Source organism: Notothenia rossii, assembly GCF_949606895.1.
Source record: "Notothenia rossii genome assembly, chromosome: 5".
Classification (NCBI taxonomy): domain Eukaryota; kingdom Metazoa; phylum Chordata; class Actinopteri; order Perciformes; family Nototheniidae; genus Notothenia; species Notothenia rossii.
The window spans coordinates 1,212,640-1,233,128 of record NC_136903.1 but is presented as its reverse complement, the minus strand read 5'-3'; the positions used below and the strand labels follow the sequence as shown (position 1 = coordinate 1,233,128).

At 41.1% G+C, this 20,489-nt stretch overlaps 2 protein-coding genes and 1 long non-coding RNA gene across 9 annotated transcripts in view; 1 reads left to right on the top strand and 2 right to left on the bottom strand.

Annotated features, from left to right (window-relative positions):
• prr5l (proline rich 5 like) overlaps positions 1 to 11,540 on the bottom strand; it is a 31,503-nt gene extending 19,963 nt beyond the window's left edge. The window contains exons 1-2 of one of the 7 annotated variants that reach the window (XM_079683986.1): positions 10,947 to 11,540; positions 10,185 to 10,315 (exon numbers count right to left, since the gene is read on the bottom strand). The gene's annotated coding sequence lies outside the window, so the exon portion shown is untranslated. Of the gene's footprint in view, positions 1 to 10,184; positions 10,557 to 10,946 lie in introns of those variants that run through there. The other 6 variants (XM_079683987.1, XM_079683985.1, XM_079683990.1 and 3 more) reach the window with 6 other exon arrangements.
• A 1,622-nt stretch (positions 11,541 to 13,162) lies between these two features.
• LOC307040852 lies at positions 13,163 to 18,151 on the bottom strand. Its single transcript, XR_013808620.1, has 3 exons — positions 17,918 to 18,151; positions 14,434 to 17,573; positions 13,163 to 13,302 (listed from the first exon to the last, which is right to left on the bottom strand). It is a non-coding gene; the product is annotated as an uncharacterized lncRNA (long non-coding RNA).
• A 10-nt stretch (positions 18,152 to 18,161) lies between these two features.
• LOC307040817 (nuclear factor 7, brain-like) overlaps positions 18,162 to 20,489 on the top strand; it is a 3,548-nt gene continuing 1,220 nt past the window's right edge. Inside the window, exon 1 of the mRNA XM_079683948.1 lies at positions 18,162 to 20,489. This exon is cut by the window's right edge and continues 1,220 nt beyond it. Within this exon, the coding sequence (XP_079540074.1) occupies positions 19,688 to 20,489 (802 nt within the window). The 5' untranslated portion in view covers positions 18,162 to 19,687.

Below are 20,489 nucleotides of genomic sequence, written 5' to 3'. Positions count from 1 at the left end.
CTTTATCTGAAGAGATAATACTGTTCATCACGTGCTCTGTACGGTCTCAGCTCAGGGCAGTTCAAGTCGGTCCACAGAGAGAACAGGTGGGGACACTATTTGGTTAAAACTAACATTTATGAAAACATTGGAAATAGACTCAATGACCTCCTAAAGCGTCCAAATCAGCCAAGATATTTTTAAACTGTTGTCAACATAGTAAGTAAGTAAAACTTTATTTATATAGCACCTTCTCAACACGGATGTACAAAGTGCTTTACAGGACACAGGACACAGTTCAGAGTAGAACTATAACATGTAGAATGAAAGGCATAAAACAGCAGCAGGTAAAACATAGGATAACAAGAGAGCCACTAACTCTCCTCCTCCTCCTCCGACGCCCCAAAGGCCTGTCGGAACAGGTGGGTCTTTTATTATCTGGGGGAGTTTCCAAAACCTTGGGGCCCCCACCTCAAAGGCACGGTCCCCCTTAGTGTTTAGCCTGGTTCGGGGCACCCTTAGGAGGCCTTGCTCAGAGGACCTCAGGGCCCGGGTTGTGATGTGAGGGTGGATCAGGTCATTGATGTAGGCTGGGGCTTGGCCATGGACAGCTCTATATGTGAAGACCAGTACCTTGAATTGGGTTCTGAGATGGACAGGGAGCCAGTGAGGGCAGAAAGGATCAGAGTGATGGGGCATGTTCTTTTGGAGCGAGTCAGTAATCTGGCTGCAGCATGTTGGACCTGCAACCGGTTTGTTGATGTTTGGTTGAGGCAGGAGAACAGAGCATTACAGTAAGCCGGGATGAACTAAAGGCATGGATAGCCATCTCCAGTTCTGCGTTGGATAGAACAGCTTGGCAATGTTCCTGAGGTGGAACAAACAGGTACGGGTCAGGAGTTTGATGTGTTTGTGTTATGTTATGTGTTGCCCTAACGTTACCACTGAATGACCCCAGGTGGCTTGCTGTTGGTAAGCTAACAGCAGAACATCTGTGAGCGATGTTTTGGACTTTTGGAAATTCACATGTGTTGGATTAAAAAAAGAAAGTCCTGCTGGTACCGGACTTCTCCTAAAAGAGGCTGCAGTTTAATTTAAAATGTGTTTTATGAGAAAGTATTATAATTATGAGCTTTTAATGGCTAAAAAAAAGGTACAAAATAACCACATTTTCTTTGCCTTGTGTGTAATTTATATCCATATATTTTAAAATGACACCTTCAGGTAAAGTCAGGAAGCATCCGGATAGACGTTCTTATAAAAGGTATTGCACATATATCTTCCACAGGAGTCAAAATGACCCTTTTATTATCTAGAAATGTATGAATATTGATAAAGTAGGCAACAATTAAACTGGATTAAATGCAGAGTAAGTGATATTTGTTTGCAGAGACCCTAACACAGGGGGGTCAAACTCAATGTCATCGTGGGCCACGTTAGCGTTATGGTTGCACTCAAAGGGACGGTTGTAACTTTAAGACTATATCGATATACAGATATATTTAATATATATAAAATAGTGTATTATATTACATTATTGCCTCTGCATTGGATTATTATCGGGTAGGGTAACAACTTCATAATTAACTACGTCTGAGAGCAGAAGTCTAGGGCAAATAATTGCAAGTCTCTTCAGTGAAAGTCAAATTCTAAGAAAAAGTCAAATTCTAAGAAAAAGTCAAATTCTAAGAAAAAGTCAAATTCTAAGAAAAAAATTCAAATTTGAGATGCATTGTGGGACATGTAGTTTACGGACAACGTGCTTCTGTAAAGCATCATGTAACCGTATCATAAACATATTATACTCTTTGCAAGCTCTTGCGGGGACAGATAAAATGAAGTCACGGGCCGGATTTGGTCCCCGGGCCTTGAGTTTGGCACCCCTGCCCTGACAGAATGAGAGATCTCTGTATGGTGCATTCACCCTCACAGAGACTGGGGTTTGGAGACTAGCGGTTAAAGTTCAGCTTCAGCGGATCAAAGCGTCTGGAAACGTTTTCCAGCTGCAGACGAGGAGACGCCCTGGTTCTGAGAGAGGAGCTCAATATTTACCCAACTTGTCAAAATAAATCTTTACTTTAACGTCCGCTCGCTACATTTCTCTGCAGAGGACGGAGGCTCGGGGGGGGGGGGGGGGGAGGCTCGGGGGGAGCTTCTTTATTCTCCTAATTTGTGATTTTCCTTTCGACTGTTTATTTAAGTTTTTGAACAACGATAACCATCGATCGTTTTCTGGTCATTCTTTACTTTTTTTAATGCTAGTCTATTTCTATTTGTGATGTTTATATTTTGGATTTGTTTATTCCTAGTCTTTTGATTTCTCTAAATGCCGTGTGTTTTGAACGCAAACATTTCCCACATTGGGATCAATAAAGTCCTTCTCATCTCATCTGATGGTCTGTTTGCTAGCAGTGGGATCCGGACATGTTGAGACCCCAAAGTTTAATGATAGAAATGTAGAGTGGGGTCTCCAGATCACAGAAACTGCCGGATGCTAACCTGCATGTTGGGACATTTACACAATTAGCATAAGTTGTGTTAATTAGGATGAATGCCAATGGCTTGTCCGATTTGAACACTGAGTGGTTTTGGGGGTTATCGAGGATTCTGAATCCATTTCTGACATTTTCAGAATCCCACATGTCAGTTTTAACCAGAAAGAGGCCACACCTCTTCTCTCTGTGGACTGGTTTTGATTCATTTTGGGTCGTTTTAGAAGTTCTAGGAGACTCTGGATCATTTGGATTGGACAGATTGCTTATTCATTTGAAGATAAATTGTCCACAGTAGAGGTACTGATGTTCCTATTGTGCTCTCTACTGTATATCCAATGGTCTCAACACTGCTCACACAGTCAAACCAGTTCACAGAGAGAACAGATATGGAAATGTTCTGGTTAAAACTGACATTTCTGATCCTAAAGGTCAGAAGTGGACTCAGCATCCTCAATAACCCCAAAACCACTCCGAAAGGGTCCAAATCTGCCAAGACACAAAGTAACTCTAGCCCACAGAGTAAGATATAAACCCAATCAACACCATGTATGCTAATGTCCAGCATGCAGGTTAGCATCCGGCAGTTTCTATGATCTGGAGACCCTACTCAACATTTCAAAATAAAACTTTATTCAACAAGTGCTGTTCACAGAGCTGGAAACGAGACTACTGAACACTCTGAGCACCGTATAGCGCTATAAATAACACTCTCTTAATACTTGTTGAGCATAACATTTTTACATTTGTATGTCTTTTTAATTATTGTTTTAGTCCCATTGTGTTACTCTATATTGTATGTGTTGTGTTCCCTGTTCAGCACTTTGGTCGACTGAGGTGGTTTTAAATGTGCTGTGTAAATAGATAAAGATTGATTATTATTATTATTAAAGACTCTTTGGCTCTAAGTGCAGGACGCCCAGGTGGCTGATGGGAAATAAAGCCTCTCTCTGTGCCGTCTCCTCTGATCACAGCTGAGCGTCAACACAAACACATCTTTGTTTCATCTGAGTCCTCAGGAGGAGGGGGACACTGAGGACACAGGGTACAAGTACAAGTACTCAGATCCTGTACTTGAGTCAAAGTAAAAGTACTCAGATCTTGTTCTTGAGTAAAAGTAGAAGTACTCTGATCTTGTACTTGAGTAAAAGTAGAAGTACTCAGATCTTATACTTAAGTAAAAGTAGAAGTACTCAGGTCTTGTACTTGAGTAAAAGTAGAAGTACTCAGATCTTGTACTTGAGTAAAAGTAGAAGTACTCAGATCTTGTACTTGGGTTAAAGTAGAAGTACTCAGATCTTGTTCTTGAGTAAAAGTAGAAGTACTCAGATCTTGTACTTGAGTAAAAGTAGAAGTACTCAGATCTTGTACTTGAGTAAAAGTAGAAGTACTCAGATCTTGTTCTTGAGTAAAAGTAGCAGTACTCTGATACTCAGCAGCGATTTTTATAAATGATGTTCTGTGATATTATTTTTGAAGAGTGTTTAACGATGGTTCAGTAAAAAGGACATTCAAATCAAAAACCTGCACAGCTTGAGAAGGAAGAAAGTGATTTTAAAAGCGTGTGTGTGTGTGTGTGTGTGTGTGTGTGTGTGTGTGTGTGTGTGTGTGTGTGTGTGTGAACAGGACCATGTGTCCACCGTTCACCACATGTAGCATTCACAGGATTTGGTTGTATCGACATATACACACACACACACACAAATACACACACCAACAACTGTTTCCCCTCCTGCTCCGAGGAGGTGGGCGTCAGGCGTCACCGAGTGTGTAACCATCGGCATGGCAACCCATCTGCTTTCCAGTCAAAATATCAGTAATCTTAAAAAAGGCCATAGGGATATACACCTGAACATCAGCAGGAGAGGACTCTTTAAAGTAGAGACACTACATACTGATATACACCTGAACATCAGCAGGAGAGGACTCTTTAAAGTAGAGACACTACATACTGATATACACCTGAACATCAGCAGGAGAGGACTCTTTAAAGTAGAGACACTACATACTGATATACACCTGAACATCAGCAGGAGAGGACTCTTTAAAGTAGAGACACTACATACTGATATACACCTGAACATCAGCAGGAGAGGACTCTTTAAAGTAGAGACACTACATACTGATATATACCTGAACATCAGCAGGAGAGGACTCTTTAAAATAGAGACACTACATACTGATATACACCTGAACATCAGCAGGAGAGGACTCTTTAAAGTAGAGACACTACATACTGATATACACCTGAACATCAGCAGGAGAGGACTCTTTAAAGTAGAGACACTACATACTGATATACACCTGAACATCAGCAGGAGAGCACTCTTTAAAGTAGAGACACTACATACTGATATACACCTGAACATCAGCAGCAGAGGACTCTTTAAAGTAGAGACACTACATACTGATATACACCTGAACATCAGCAGGAGAGGACTCTTTAAAGTAGAGACACTACATACTGATATACACCTGAACATCAGCAGGAGAGGACTCTTTAAAGTAGAGACACTACATACTGATATATACCTGAACATCAGCAGGAGAGGACTCTTTAAAATAGAGACACTACATACTGATATACACCTGAACATCAGCAGGAGAGGACTCTTTAAAGTAGAGACACTACATACTGATATACACCTGAACATCAGCAGGAGAGGACTCTTTAAAGTAGAGACACTACATACTGATATACACCTGAACATCAGCAGCAGAGGACTCTTTAAAGTAGAGACACTACATACTGATATACACCTGAACATCAGCAGGAGAGGACTCTTTAAAGTAGAGACACTACATACTGATATACACCTGAACATCAGCAGGAGAGGACTCTTTAAAGTAGAGACACTACATACTGATATATACCTGAACATCAGCAGGAGAGGACTCTTTAAAATAGAGACACTACATACTGATATACACCTGAACATCAGCAGGAGAGGACTCTTTAAAGTAGAGACACTACATACTGATATACACCTGAACATCAGCAGGAGAGGACTCTTTAAAGTAGAGACACTACATACTGATATACACCTGAACATCAGCAGGAGAGGACTCTTTAAAGTAGAGACACTACATACTGATATACACCTGAACATCAGCAGGAGAGGACTCTTTAAAGTAGAGACACTACATACTGATATACACCTGAACATCAGCAGGAGAGGACTCTTTAAAATAGAGACACTACATACTGATATACACCTGAACATCAGCAGGAGAGGACTCTTTAAAGTAGAGACACTACATACTGATATACACCTGAACATCAGCAGGAGAGGACTCTTTAAAGTAGAGACACTACATACTGATATACACCTGAACATCAGCAGGAGAGGACTCTTTAAAGTAGAGACACTACATACTGATATACACCTGAACATCAGCAGGAGAGGACTCTTTAAAAGTAGAGACACTACATACTGATATACACCTGAACATCTGCAGGAGAGGACTCTTTAAAGTAGAGACACTCCATACTGATATACACCTGAACATCAACGTGTCGATTAAAACTAATTTCCTCCTGATTTCTCCGTCTGAAAAATGCCATTTAAGTGACAGAATGTTCTGGAGAAATGTTGCTTGGCTCCAAAATGTTATTTGGTGTTTCAGATATTTCGACTCTCACTCAGAAAACACATATTCCCAACAGGTCAGAGGTTACATGCTGTTTCTGACTAACCCTGAAAGTAAACCGTGTGAAGCGCGGCTCTGAACCTGAGTGCACTGTTTGTGTGTCAGTGTTAGCATGTGGCTAATCCTCAAACAGCAGCCCCCTGTCATGAGAAAGTATTTAGAGAGGCTAAGGCAATTACAAAAAGAAAGAGAGGGAGGGGTTAGTTCATTACTCTGAACAGCAGCAGAAAACAAACATATTCAATCGTTTCTGTTAATTAACTTTAAAGAGTCCTCTCCTGCTGATGTTCAGGTGTATATCAGTATGTAGTGTCTCTACTTTAAAGAGTCCTCTCCTGCTGATGTTCAGGTGTATATCAGTATGTAGTGTCTCTACTTTAAAGAGTCCTCTCCTGCTGATGTCCAGGTGTATATCAGTATGTAGTGTCTCTACTTTAAAGAGTCCTCTCCTGCTGATGTTCAGGTGTATATCAGTATGTAGTGTCTCTACTTTAAAGAGTCCTCTCCTGCTGATGTTCAGGTGTATATCAGTATGTAGTGTCTCTACTTTAAAGAGTTCTCTCCTGTTGATGTTCAGGTGTATATCAGTATGTAGTGTCTCTACTTTAAAGAGTTCTCTCCTGTTGATGTTCAGGTGTATATCAGTATGTAGTGTCTCTACTTTAAAGAGTCCTCTCCTGCTGATGTTCAGGTGTATATCAGTATGTAGTGTCTCTACTTTAAAGAGTCCTCTCCTGCTGATGTTCAGGTGTATATCAGTATGTAGCGTCTCTACTTTAAAGAGTCTTCTCCTGCTGATGTTCAGGTGTATATCAGTATGTAGTGTCTCTACTTTAAAGAGTCCTCTCCTGCTGATGTTCAGGTGTATATCAGTATGTAGTGTCTCTACTTTAAAGAGTCCTCTCCTGCTGATCTTCAGGTGTATATCAGTATGTAGTGTCTCTACTTTAAAGAGTCCTCTCCTGCTGATGTTCAGGTGTATATCAGTATGTAGTGTCTCTACTTTAAAGAGTCCTCTCCTGCTGATGTTCAGGTGTATATCAGTATGTAGTGTCTCTACTTTAAAGAGTCCTCTCCTGCTGATGTTCAGGTGTATATCAGTATGTGGTGTCGCTACTTTAAAGAGTCCTCTCCTGCTGATGTTCAGGTGTATATCAGTATTTATTACATGGCTTAGTTGAATACTCGATTATGATTGGTCAATTCAGAACACGTGACACGTTGTTAATACCGAACAGACAGACCGCTGTCAAGGACTTATTGACCGTTGTTAAGGACGCTCACATCTGCAGAAAGAAGTCCGTTCGATTTAACTGTATACAGTTTGGCCTTTTCTAACTGACAAGACAAGAGCGACAAGAAAGCAGCGGAGAAGTAACGGGCAGAAATCCTCCTTTTTACGCAACGGTCCAGACATAGACATCAAACGGCAACACATATTCAGTTGCCAGTTACTTTGGCATTAGGGCAGGGATATCTAGATACTTTCCAAGGTTTGACAAAATGAATTGTGCTACTTTTAAAGCAAGGAGCGATGTTTTCAAATCTGTAATAAAAAATCTGTAACAACGGACTATTTTTCTTAGCGGAAGCATATCAATTTAAATCAATACATACAACTATTTTTTAAAATCAATAAAATCATTTTCTAAATCCATAAAAGCATTTCAATTAATATTGGGAGTCATAACGTTACTTTGTTGAGAATGTGGCCATGTAATAAGCGGGATAATGTGCAGCGACTTAGTCGTTATGGGGAAAAGAACACCTTCATGCCGATCTAGATCCCTCCGCTTCGCGTTGGGCTCCTGATCAGCCTGTCGGTGTTCTTTTCCCCATAATGACCGCGTCGCAGCACATTATCCCTTACGTAGTGTCTCTACTTTAAAGAGTCCTCTCCTGTTGATGTTCAGGTGTATATCAGTATGTAGTGTCTCTACTTTAAAGAGTTCTCTCCTGTTGATGTTCAGGTGTATATCAGTATGTAGTGTCTCTACTTTAAAGAGTCCTCTCCTGCTGATGTTCAGGTGTATATCAGTATGTAGTGTCTCTACTTTAAAGAGTCCTCTCCTGCTGATGTTCAGGTGTATATCAGTATGTAGCGTCTCTACTTTAAAGAGTCTTCTCCTGCTGATGTTCAGGTGTATATCAGTATGTAGTGTCTCTACTTTAAAGAGTCCTCTCCTGCTGATGTTCAGGTGTATATCAGTATGTAGTGTCTCTACTTTAAAGAGTCCTCTCCTGCTGATCTTCAGGTGTATATCAGTATGTAGTGTCTCTACTTTAAAGAGTCCTCTCCTGCTGATGTTCAGGTGTATATCAGTATGTAGTGTCTCTACTTTAAAGAGTCCTCTCCTGCTGATGTTCAGGTGTATATCAGTATGTAGTGTCTCTACTTTAAAGAGTCCTCTCCTGCTGATGTTCAGGTGTATATCAGTATGTGGTGTCGCTACTTTAAAGAGTCCTCTCCTGCTGATGTTCAGGTGTATATCAGTATTTATTACATGGCTTAGTTGAATACTCGATTATGATTGGTCAATTCAGAACACGTGACACGTTGTTAATACCGAACAGACAGACCGCTGTCAAGGACTTATTGACCGTTGTTAAGGACGCTCACATCTGCAGAAAGAAGTCCGTTCGATTTAACTGTATACAGTTTGGCCTTTTCTAACTGACAAGACAAGAGCGACAAGAAAGCAGCGGAGAAGTAACGGGCAGAAATCCTCCTTTTTACGCAACGGTCCAGACATAGACATCAAACGGCAACACATATTCAGTTGCCAGTTACTTTGGCATTAGGGCAGGGATATCTAGATACTTTCCAAGGTTTGACAAAATGAATTGTGCTACTTTTAAAGCAAGGAGCGATGTTTTCAAATCTGTAATAAAAAATCTGTAACAACGGACTATTTTTCTTAGCGGAAGCATATCAATTTAAATCAATACATACAACTATTTTTTAAAATCAATAAAATCATTTTCTAAATCCATAAAAGCATTTCAATTAATATTGGGAGTCATAACGTTACTTTGTTGAGAATGTGGCCATGTAATAAGCGGGATAATGTGCAGCGACTTAGTCGTTATGGGGAAAAGAACACCTTCATGCCGATCTAGATCCCTCCGCTTCGCGTTGGGCTCCTGATCAGCCTGTCGGTGTTCTTTTCCCCATAATGACCGCGTCGCAGCACATTATCCCTTACGTAGTGTCTCTACTTTAAAGAGTCCTCTCCTGCTGATGTTCAGGTGTAGATCAGTATGTAGTGTCTCTACTTTAAAGAGTCCTCTCCTGCTGATGTTCAGGTGTATATCAGTATGTAGTGTTTCTACTTTAAAGAGTCCTCTCCTGCTGATGTTCAGGTGAATATCAGTATGTGGTGTCGCTACTTTAAAGAGTCCTTTCCTGCTGATGTTCAGGTGTATATCAGTATGTAGTGTAGTAGACTCCTGAGGGTCTGCAGAAGAACTGGTATAACTAGAAAAAACCAGACACCTGTTTGAAATGACTGAGTGCAGGTCTGCTTTCATGCACTAGTGGTGAATCAAACTACCTGAAAGGATCTATCAACTATCTTTAAGTCCATTTACAAGATATAACCTGTGTTCAGGCCGATCTACAGCCTATAAGTGAGTCTTTATAATAACTACAACCTATCTTTAAACACACTTACAATAATTAAACTGTGTGCAAGGACTGTAAAAGGTTTAGTGCCATTATAGCTTTTCTTTTCTCCATCATGAGGAAGTTTTATATTATGTGATTACAAAGAAAATAGAGTTTAGCACAGTTTGGCTCCAGATGCACAGATTATTCATTTATTTTCAGAGTCTACTTTTCTTTATTTTCATCCTTTGAAACGTTAAAAAAGATAGAAAAAATATATTTTTAGTGTATTTTGTTTTGCACCTGAGTGCCTGTGTGTGTGTGTGTGTGTGTGTGTGTGTGTGTGTGTGTGTGTGTGTGTGTGTGTGTGTGTGTGTGTGTGTGTGTGTGTGTGTGTGTGTGTGTGTGTGTGTGTGTGTGTGTGTGTGTGTGTGTGTGTGTGTGTGTGAACCCACCTCAGTGCAGATTTTCCTCAGTGCTGGATGATGAATAAAGCATCGGCGGGGACCGAGCGGGTCGACACGCAGCTCAACGCCGACTGCAGCGCCTCATCTCCGGCTAACATTCTGCTCACACATCGGTCCAACTTCCGGACAGAGGAAACAAAACAAAATAAACACTAAAAGTAAACAGTTTGTTTGTTTGGTTTTGTTTGTTGTGCACAGAGAGAGTGTTCCTCTGACATTCCCGGCTCTTCATGAGACAACCCGCGGCTTGATCAACAGGCTGCTGAACAAGCGACCGATGCTGCCTACACACACTTCCGGTTACATCCTTCAAAGTAAAAGTCCAGATTGAGTTTTCAAAGTTAAACATTATCTTTTTTTTATTTAGCCGTTTATTACTTAAGCAATTTACTATATTATATTATATTTTGATGTAAATTCGTACAATTAAATGGGATTATTCTTTTGTAGTTTAAACCACTTCTCTAAATAGCTTCAGTCAACCAAACTGTCTTAATAAATCATACAGCTTTACACTATTATTCATTTATTTAACATTATAGTTTACCTTCTTGTATCCTGTTGTTTCACTTTAATATTGTATATTTCTTATCATAATGGTTTTATTATTATTATTGTTACTATACTTATTGTTATTATTTTTATTATTTTTATTTCTATATTCATATCTCAGTCACTCGTACACCATGCAGAGGGAAAACCATATTTAGTGAATTAAAAAAATAAAATAAAATAAATTCCTGAAGTTACGTGTCGGTCTTTTATTGTGACTTCCGGTACAGCTCTGGTTCCAGCTTGACTCCCAGAAACTGATTGGTTCCAGCTTGACTCCCAGACGGTGATTGGTTCCAGCTTGGCTCCCAGACACTGATTGGTTCCAGCTTGACTCCCAGACGCTGATTGGTTCCAGCTTGGCTCCCAGACACTGATTGGTTCCAGCTTGACTCCCAGACGGTGGTTGGTTCAGACAGAAACACGAGTAAAGGCACAGACACACCAGGCCGATTATCGGCGTTGTTGGGCGTCAGGCCGACAATGAGCGTCGCCACGGCCTACTCAGATTGGTGTGTCCCGCACCGTCGGGTCTTTTTAGCCGTGCCGACACCTTTTCGGCCAAATAAATCAATCTGATTGGCTGTTCAGCTAGCGAATCAGTGCATGAGACGGGAAACGGAAGTGAGGGACCCAAACAAACTATTAAGAAGGCAAATCTGAGATTTCATTTACCTCCAGCTCTCGACTCAGGTTGGGGAAAGCTCCGTGAGCTTCTCGCTGGAGAGGGAACATGGAACACGCTATTTGTTGTTTGTTTATATCACGCAGTCTCTTCTTCTTCTCTCGGTTATCACGCAGTCTGTCTTCCGGTTGTTGCCTCTTTTGAATGACGAATACACACTACCGCCGCCTGCTGGTGAGGAGAGTTATTGCCACTCACGCACGCGCAGTTCGTACGTGCTTCTTGGCCGTCGGCTGAAGTCTTTGTGGTGTGTTCCAGTGCGACACATCGCCAAAACGCAGAGACGCGAGGCGAAGCAACAGTCGGAGTCCGTCTGTGTGAGATCTTTGGGGTCAGATTGGCGTGTCCGGGCCTTAAAGGCCCAGATACACCGGCCAGTCACCGGAGAAGTCACCGACGCCGACACCGACTGTTGCGTCGCCGGACTCTCCTGCGTATTTGCCGACTTCGCGCACTGGAACACACCGAAAATCCGAGCCGAGCACGTATGAACTGCACATGCGTGAGTGGCAATAACTCTCCTTACCAGCAGGCGGCGGTAGTGTGTATTCATCATTCAAAAGAGGCAACAACCGGAACAACCGGAAGACAGAGAAGAAGAACAGACTCCGTGATATAAACAAACAACAAATAGCGTTTTTCTTTCCATTTTCACTCTCGTCCGTTGAAAACATGAACGAACAGGAGCAGGACGAACGGGAGGTACTGGAGCTAGCAGCCCTTGGACTCACGCTTGTGTTAAATCATTTGTTTACCTCCCTCACTAACGTTAACGCTTCTCATGCACTGATTCGCTAGCTGAACAGCCAATCAGTGTTATCCCTTTGTCCGACTTCCGGTGGTGTTCTCAACGCCGATCCAACATGTTGAATCAACATGTTGAATCGGCAAGGAAAGGCGTCAGGTCGGCAGAAAAGACCCGACGGTGCGGCGCACACCACTCCGAATAGGGCGTGCCCACGCTCATGTTCGGCCTGACTCCCATTTACTGCAGATTTCGGGCCGGTGTATCTGGGCCTTTACACCAGGTCAAAAAAATATTATTTTTAAAGACGTTTAATGTTTTATTATTCAACAGTGGGAGAATTAAAATAACCTTTATTAATCATTTTAAAAAGAAGAAACAAAGAAGCTGAACAACAAGTTTATATTTATATTGTAAAATATAACAATAAAACAAATATATATATATATATATATATATATATATATATATATATATATATATATATATATATATGTGTATATAACGCCCCATCCTCTTTACCAGCTGCTTAAAGCTTCAATATATTCTGTATGAAACTTATGAACTGAAATAGAAATAAAGCTTTTTATTTATTAAATACTATTTATTTATTTTTGCATTTTCCAGCTGCTGCTCATTTCATTTAATGGATTCATATTTCTATTTATTTAGTATCATTTGTTAAATCGTTTGATAGTTTTATTTTTTCCTGCACATTTAAATATTAAATAATTTGTGTTTTATTTTAGGATACAATAATGCATTTATAGAAAATAATATTAAGTTGTTTGTATAAACAGAGGTTTTGGTCTCAGATAGAGGTTTTGGTCTCAGATAGAGGTTTTGGTCTCAGACTGCATAGAGGTTTTAGTCTCAGATAGAGGCTTTGGTCTCAGATAGAGGTTTTGGTCTCAGACTGCATAGAGGTTTTGGTCTCAGACTGCATAGAGGTTTTGGTCTCAGACTGTATAGAGGTTTTGTTCACAGATAGAGGTTTTGGTCTCAGATAGAGGTTTTGGTCACAGAATGTATGGAGGTTTTGGTCCCAGCTGGGGTCCTGCCGCAGATGGACTGCAGCGTCGCTATGGTTTCTGATGGCCTCCTGCAGGACAGAGCTCCCCCACCTGGTGGAGAACAGAACTACATCACACAATGCACTGCAACAGGAAATACTCATGCACATCTCCTCCATGCACACACACTGACGATTAATGTGGGTTAAAACCAAGGGTTAAGTCGTGATTTGATATGAGGGGGGGCTCTGTGTGGAGGTGCGAGAGGGGGCAGAGGACGAGGATCTCATTATTTGACCTTAAGGGATATACACCGTGGCCCTAAAGCAACTGCTCCATTATCTGTATCAAGTACATTGATGCCACCAAATGTCACAATAAAAATAGAAAGTACTACAAATAAACCGGAATTCATTTACATCTTAAATTATTAATATATATACACAATAAAAGGTTTACAAATATCCAACCTTGAAATTGCTTTTTTAAATCAACACTGCTCTGCACACTTGCTAAAGAACATTTGTGTGGAAATCTCAATTCATTTGTAGGGCTGCGTGAGTATGGCCACAAGTATGGGAGTACATCTCACTGTAAATTATTTAATCATCACCAAATTCTGTGTGACCGATCATAACTCAGCTTTATGCAGACATACATGTAGCATGGTGTACAGGGCCGGTTCTTGGCATAGGCGACATAGGTGGTCGACTAGGGCGCCAGATCTGGGGGGGGGGGGGGCTGCGCTGGCAGCTCTGGGAGGGAAAAAAACATTTTTGACCGTTGGGGCTCATCCTAATTTTCGGCCTTGATGTAACAATATTCATAATTAAGTAAATGTAACACCCTTTTCACCCCGGTTACACTTTTCATTTGCCCTGTACGATGGGCGCTGTAAGTGATGAAAGTGGGGGGTGTTGGCTTATCAGGCGTCCGCAGCTCACAGCCAAAGTGGGCGTGGGAGCGAGCAAGAGAGATAAATGTAATTTATGTAAACAAATGTTTCCAAGGCACTCCTTTTTAATTATTTGGATAAACAGGTTTGAAATCATTTCAATGTATACTATAGGACAGTAAACCTAAAATATCCTTTAAGACTTGAGATACAAAAATATGCATAACTAAAATAAGAAATGAATGAATAACAAAAATAAAATAAGTTACATTGTTATTGGTTATGTTCACATATTTGGTTATTAAAATGTGAACCGATAAAACGCTAAAATCACGCTAAAATCTCACCTAGGGCAGCAAATTGGTTAGAACCGGCCCTGATGGTGTAGGACGGGTTTGGCGGTACTGCTGCAGACTCTCTGCACGCGCACACACACACACACACACACACACACACACACGCACACGCACACGCACGCACACACACACACACACACACACACACACACACAGAGGGACACTCTGCAGCTCCTGGTCGGAGCAGAGACACACGTTCATTAAGCGGAAAAACGATATCCTGTCACAGAAATCTGCTATGTTAGAGTTAAGTCAACACATATCAACCCTAAATAAAGTCTATATTAAGAACGAGAGATGTTCTATCATATCGCTTGACAATGACAAATGAGCGAGGGTGATGAAGTCAGAGCATGGCGAAGTCACGCCAATCTACTTCCGGTCCATGGGACCTTATTTTTTTTGAAAAATGGAGAGAAAACTTATCTTTCGATCCCTTTTGAATTGTGCCACGAATTACACATATAATATTTGTCAATCTTAAAAAATAATTTCCATGTCAAAAAAGTCACAGTTTGTCGTAAAACTGTTGAAATATAAGACTATGAAAAATATGCAACTAGAAAGACTACAAATCCCAGAGTCGCAAGTAAGTGATGTCATAACTGATGTCACAATTGTTTTCCTCCACTAAGAGATAGCTAAGATCAGCTGGCTAAGATAACTTTAACAAGATGCCTGTGTGCTTAGTACCAGGTTGTTATCATACCAGCAATGGGTCTTGCTCGTTCTTTCGCTTCCCGTCTGATGAAAGGACCAGGAGTGGCTGGATCAAGTTAGCTACCTAGCGAGTAGCTAGCACGTTACAGCATTACAGCTTTGTCATTTTTATTAGCCTTAACATGAAGTAACATTAAGTAACCCAAAATGTTAAACAGTAAGAGTGGTAGTCATATTTCGTGAACCCTTTGAAGAGTACCTTCACCGGTGTGATCATTCTATAATACACCATTTAAGCCCGGGGGAGACATGCTAACGCTACATTAGCATCGGTGATCTTTTTCTACTTCATGCTATCTGCACAAATGGTTGATATTAAACATTAAAAAGACCAGGCAGTTCAGAGAGAATCAAAGGCAGGCAGGCAGGCAGGCAGGCAGCTTTGCATGACATTCTTCTGGACGTGGTGATAGTGAGGGAAGTCAATCGGTCCGTGTACTTTTTGTCAGTTTGATTTTTCGTTTAAACCAAAAGCCAAAAAACGAAAATACCAGCCTTTTTCCGTTTTTTATTTAAAACGGAAAAACGGAAAACCAAAGCCTTTTTCCCGTTTTTATTGTCTGAATCAAAAGACGGATAACGAGAAAACCTCATTCAAAAAAGGTCCGTGTACGTTTTGTTAGTTTGATGTTTCGTTTGAACCAAAGAACGAAAATACCAGCCTTTTTTAGTTTTAAATCAAAAACAAAAAAAACGGAAAACCAAAGCCGTTTTCTGAATCAAAAACGGATAACAAGAAGACCTTATTTAAAAAACGGTCCGGTTTTGGTTTTTGATAACAACTTCATTCAATTTTCCGTTTTGTTTTGAAGAATGAAGAAAAGCAGTCCGGTAGACCGGAAGTTAAAGATCATATTTCAAAATAAAAGACACGACGATGCGATGGCAATGCAGTAAAATACCCAGAAGTCTGAGGACCCTTGGCCCCCCTGCTTCCGGCACCCATGCTGACGAGGATATGTTTATTTCTGCATTCGCATGCAGATATGCGTTTATAGAGATTAATACAAGTATGCAAGCTCTGTGCATAACTTTATTTACTGAGTCGGCAAATCCAGTGTCCAGCTTGTTGCTGTGTGACAACCATTGAACAACGTCATGTTTGTTGCAAACCTGCCAGATTGACCTGTGACAAATGTCAGCGATGTGAACAGAACTGCAGCCCTACTTTCACCTGCACCCAGCAGCAAGCGGGAGAACGATATATCATACAGTCGACCCCTAAAACAGTTCAATAAGTAATGGAACAGTTGTTAAGCATTATTTTGTCCAACAAGTCTACATTATGAATGTGATGTTTGTCTAAACTGCTAAGAAGCTGAGTTAGAACAGAAAGACATGCAGGCCATAATCACTAGACGCTCAAAAGAGGAATGTGTGTGTGAGGCTTGCATGAACTGAATTGAAACACATTAGTTGATTAATAAACAAGACATTCAAGTCAAAGTTTTAGGCATTTTCATTTGTAGCACGCTGTAAATATGGACTATGAATGAACACATGCAATGTGGAAACACACAAATAGGTTTATTCTCCATACTCATAACAGTATCAGACACAATGACTTTACTGAGAGTGAAGATGAACATAGTTACCGTATGGTACTGAAGACAACATACAGTATATTGCATTTACCTCTTCCTCTAACTCTCTCTCCAAAATTGGCCTCCATTGTTGTGCACAACAAAGTGTTCAAGCTCAGGTTTCTAAGTGATCTAATTATAACATGTGCATTCTGGGTGCAGGGGCTTGATAATTGAGTGTGGTATTTCAGTGGCAGTGTTTTGCAAACAACACACAGGCTGTTGGTTTTGAATAACGTCGTGGTGGAGCATGGTGGTGGGCAGCGGTGTGACTTCTAGCTGTCATGGTTCATATGACAAAGGACTGCCGGCTTGAACTTTACAGAGAGCAGAGTCCACTAGTGGCACCTCACAGGGATACCTAGGTGCAGAAGCAGCAGTGAAGTCCTTGTAGATCCACTTTGAGGGCAGACAGATCCAGCAGCTCTCAGAGACATCAACACATACACTATTCTGTGTGCATAGCTTACTTTCACATAACCACTAATCTCTCACTTTACTTTCTCTGACATTGTTCTCTGCTTTGGATTGCGGACATCCCAGCCATGTTCTCTACCGGGCCTGGTTTTACACACTGGGTTTAAGCAATATATAGAAATGATGAGATCATGTGTGTATGAGACATGGTGAGTGCGTAGTTTTAGTATTTGAATTACTATGACATTATTCTCAGACTTGCCATAGTTCTTGGTTTGTACCACTGCTGCTCTGTACAGCTGAGTACTGGGGACCCACTGGGAGTCATGTGACTGGAGCAGGAGAGTAACAAACGTCACACCTGCAGCCATGATGCTCCAGCTCAACGGGGGTCGAGTCTTTCAGCCCCACCTGTAAGAAGAGAAACAAAATAAATACGTATTCAGTTTGCTTTGTATTATTTATTTTAGGGTAAGATGTTGGTTTAATAACATTGTGCTATTTTAAGGAGTAAATAAGAAGTCACATCTTTGTTCCTAAATGTTTTCTATACTTACAACTTCTTATACAGACTGATATGAATTGATTCACTTTCATACTATGAACGGAGAAAGATGACTCTTTAACAACAGAACAGGAACAGAACACAACTGTGACCTCTGTGCAGCACACAGACCAGTCAGTCCCTTTCTGGGGAGTAGCTACCTTGTGCTAGTTATATTAAAGTTGATGTGTTACTATTGGCTGTGTCTAACCTGTCTAAAAGGAGCCGAATCCCCAGGAACATGTTGAACCAGACGGTAAGAACACTTCATCCTGAACTCACTGTGGGGCCTGTCTTCATGGACCTGTAGCATAACACCCTGACACATACAAAATACAAAGTATGTTCATTAAGAATGCACATACTGTCCCTCCTCTGTCTTTCAATGAAGTCAAACTTGTTGAAGAATAACAACAAGTTTAACGTTACAGAAATAAAAGCTTAATTACTCACCCTTTAATTGTAGACGTAACTTCACAAGTACAACTTGAAACATTTCTCCCGCTTGCTGCTGGGTGCAGGTAAAAGTAGGTCGACATTTCTGTTCACATCGCTGACATTTGTCACAGGTAAATCTATAGGTATCGCAACAAACATGACGTTGTCACACAGCGACAAGCTGGACACTGGATTGACCAAATAACTACACACTCTTATTTACATTAGACACGTTATTCAAAACCAACAGCCTGTGTGTTGTTTGCAAAACACTGCCATTGATATACCACATTCAATATCAAGCCCCTGCACCCAGAATGCACGTCACGTCAGACTTCTGGGTTCCAGGATTGAACTTTTACAGCATTGCCATTATAGCCTCGTGTCTTTTATTTTGAAATATGTTCTTTAACTTCCGGTCGGCCGGACTTTTTTTTCTTCATTCTTCAATACCAAACGGAAAATTGAATGAAGTTGTTATCAAAAACTAAAACCGGACCGTTTTTTAAAATAAGGTCTTCTTGTTATCCGTTTTTTGATTCAGAAAACGGCGTTGGTCTCCCGTTTTTTCGTTTTTGATTTAAAACGAAAAAAGGCTGGTATTTTCGTTTTTTTTGTTCAAACGAAAAATCAAACTAACAAAACGTACAGACTTTTTTTTATTAGGTTTTTCTCGTTATCCGTCTTTTGATTCAGACAACACAAACTGGAAAACGGCTTTGGTAATTAATAGAATGTACTTAAGGGAACCTATGTGTGATCACAAGTGGAGTTTTCCCCCAACAATGTGTATTATATTCTTGGAGAATTGCAGAAGTAAAAAATCACAAAATGTATGTGAAAAATACTTCGATATTTTCTGAGATTATAGAGTTTTTGTTTTATTCTTATCTAAAAACAGAGGGATGATAGCTCATATATGAGACTTCAAAGTTATTTTATTTTGAAACCGTACCTCAGATTGTCCTGATTCTCTGAGTGACTAGATGGGGTGTCCTGCTATCTCCCTGGAGTGATATTAGTCTTTGATTGACTTCAAATTACTCTTTGATTATGGACAGTTTCCATTAAATAATAATCAAAATATAGATGGACAATAGATTTAATTTGACCGTAATTGCCTCTACCGTAATGCATAGGATATTCACGCACCGCAATACAACGTGGGGGCTGGCTGGACTGTGTTTTCCGAAGTGGAGGCTGGCTTGATCGCAGTGAGACACACCAGGAAATGGGTTGTTATTCAGCTAACCGAGACGACACACACACACACACACACACACACACACACACACACACACACACACACACACACACACACACACACACACACACACACACAGAGAGAGAGACGGACGATAACATTCACATTTAGACTGAAAGCAGCACTTCCCCTGAGAGAGGACGGCTACAGGAGGGAAACTGGAATACTTCCACTTCAAGCAGCTGCTGAATCACTGAACCAGAGTTTTACCAGAAGTCAAAGAGGAAGTAACTTTCAGGGAGCGGCTGCTGCCGTGTTTTCTGCTCACTCTGAGAATAAATGGCTTCCAGATTAGAGGAAGATTTCTGCTGTTCTGTCTGCCATGGAGTCTTTAAAGATCCTGTCGTCCTGTCCTGCAGCCACAGCTTCTGTAGAGACTGTCTGCAGAGCTGGTGGACGGGGAAAGTGATCAAAGAGTGTCCACTTTGTAAGAGACGATCTTCACGGTCAGAGCCTCCTTCTAACCTGGTGCTAAAGAACCTGTGTGAGAGTTTCCTCCAGGAGAGAGACCAGAGATCTCCAGAGGCTCTCTGCAGTCTGCACTCTGAGAAACTCAAGCTCTTCTGTCTGGACCATCAGCAGCCAGTGTGTGTCGTCTGCAGAGATTCAAGAACACACAGCGACCACAGATTCAGACCCATCGATGAAGCTGCTCAGGATCTCAGAGAGAAGCTCCAGACATCTCTGAAGCCCTTCAAGAAGAAGTTAGAGACTTTTAAAGAAGTTAAAGTGAAGTGTGCTCAAACAGCAGGACACATGAAGCTCCAGGCTCAACGCACAGAGACGCAGATTAAGGAGCAGTTTCAGAAGCTTCACCAGTTTCTAGAAGAGGAAGAGGAGGCCAGGATGGCTGCACTGAGGGAGGAAGAGAAGCAGAAGAGGAGGATGATGGAGGAGAAGATGGTGGCTGTGAGCAGAGAGATAGCAGCTCTTTCACTCACAGTCAGAGCCACAGAGGAGGAGCTGAGAGCTGAAGACGTCTCCTTCCTGCTCAACTACAAGGCTGCAGTGGGGAGGCTGCAGCGCCCCCTGCTGGAGGATACACAGCTGCCCTCAGGAGCTCTGATAGACCAGGCCAAAC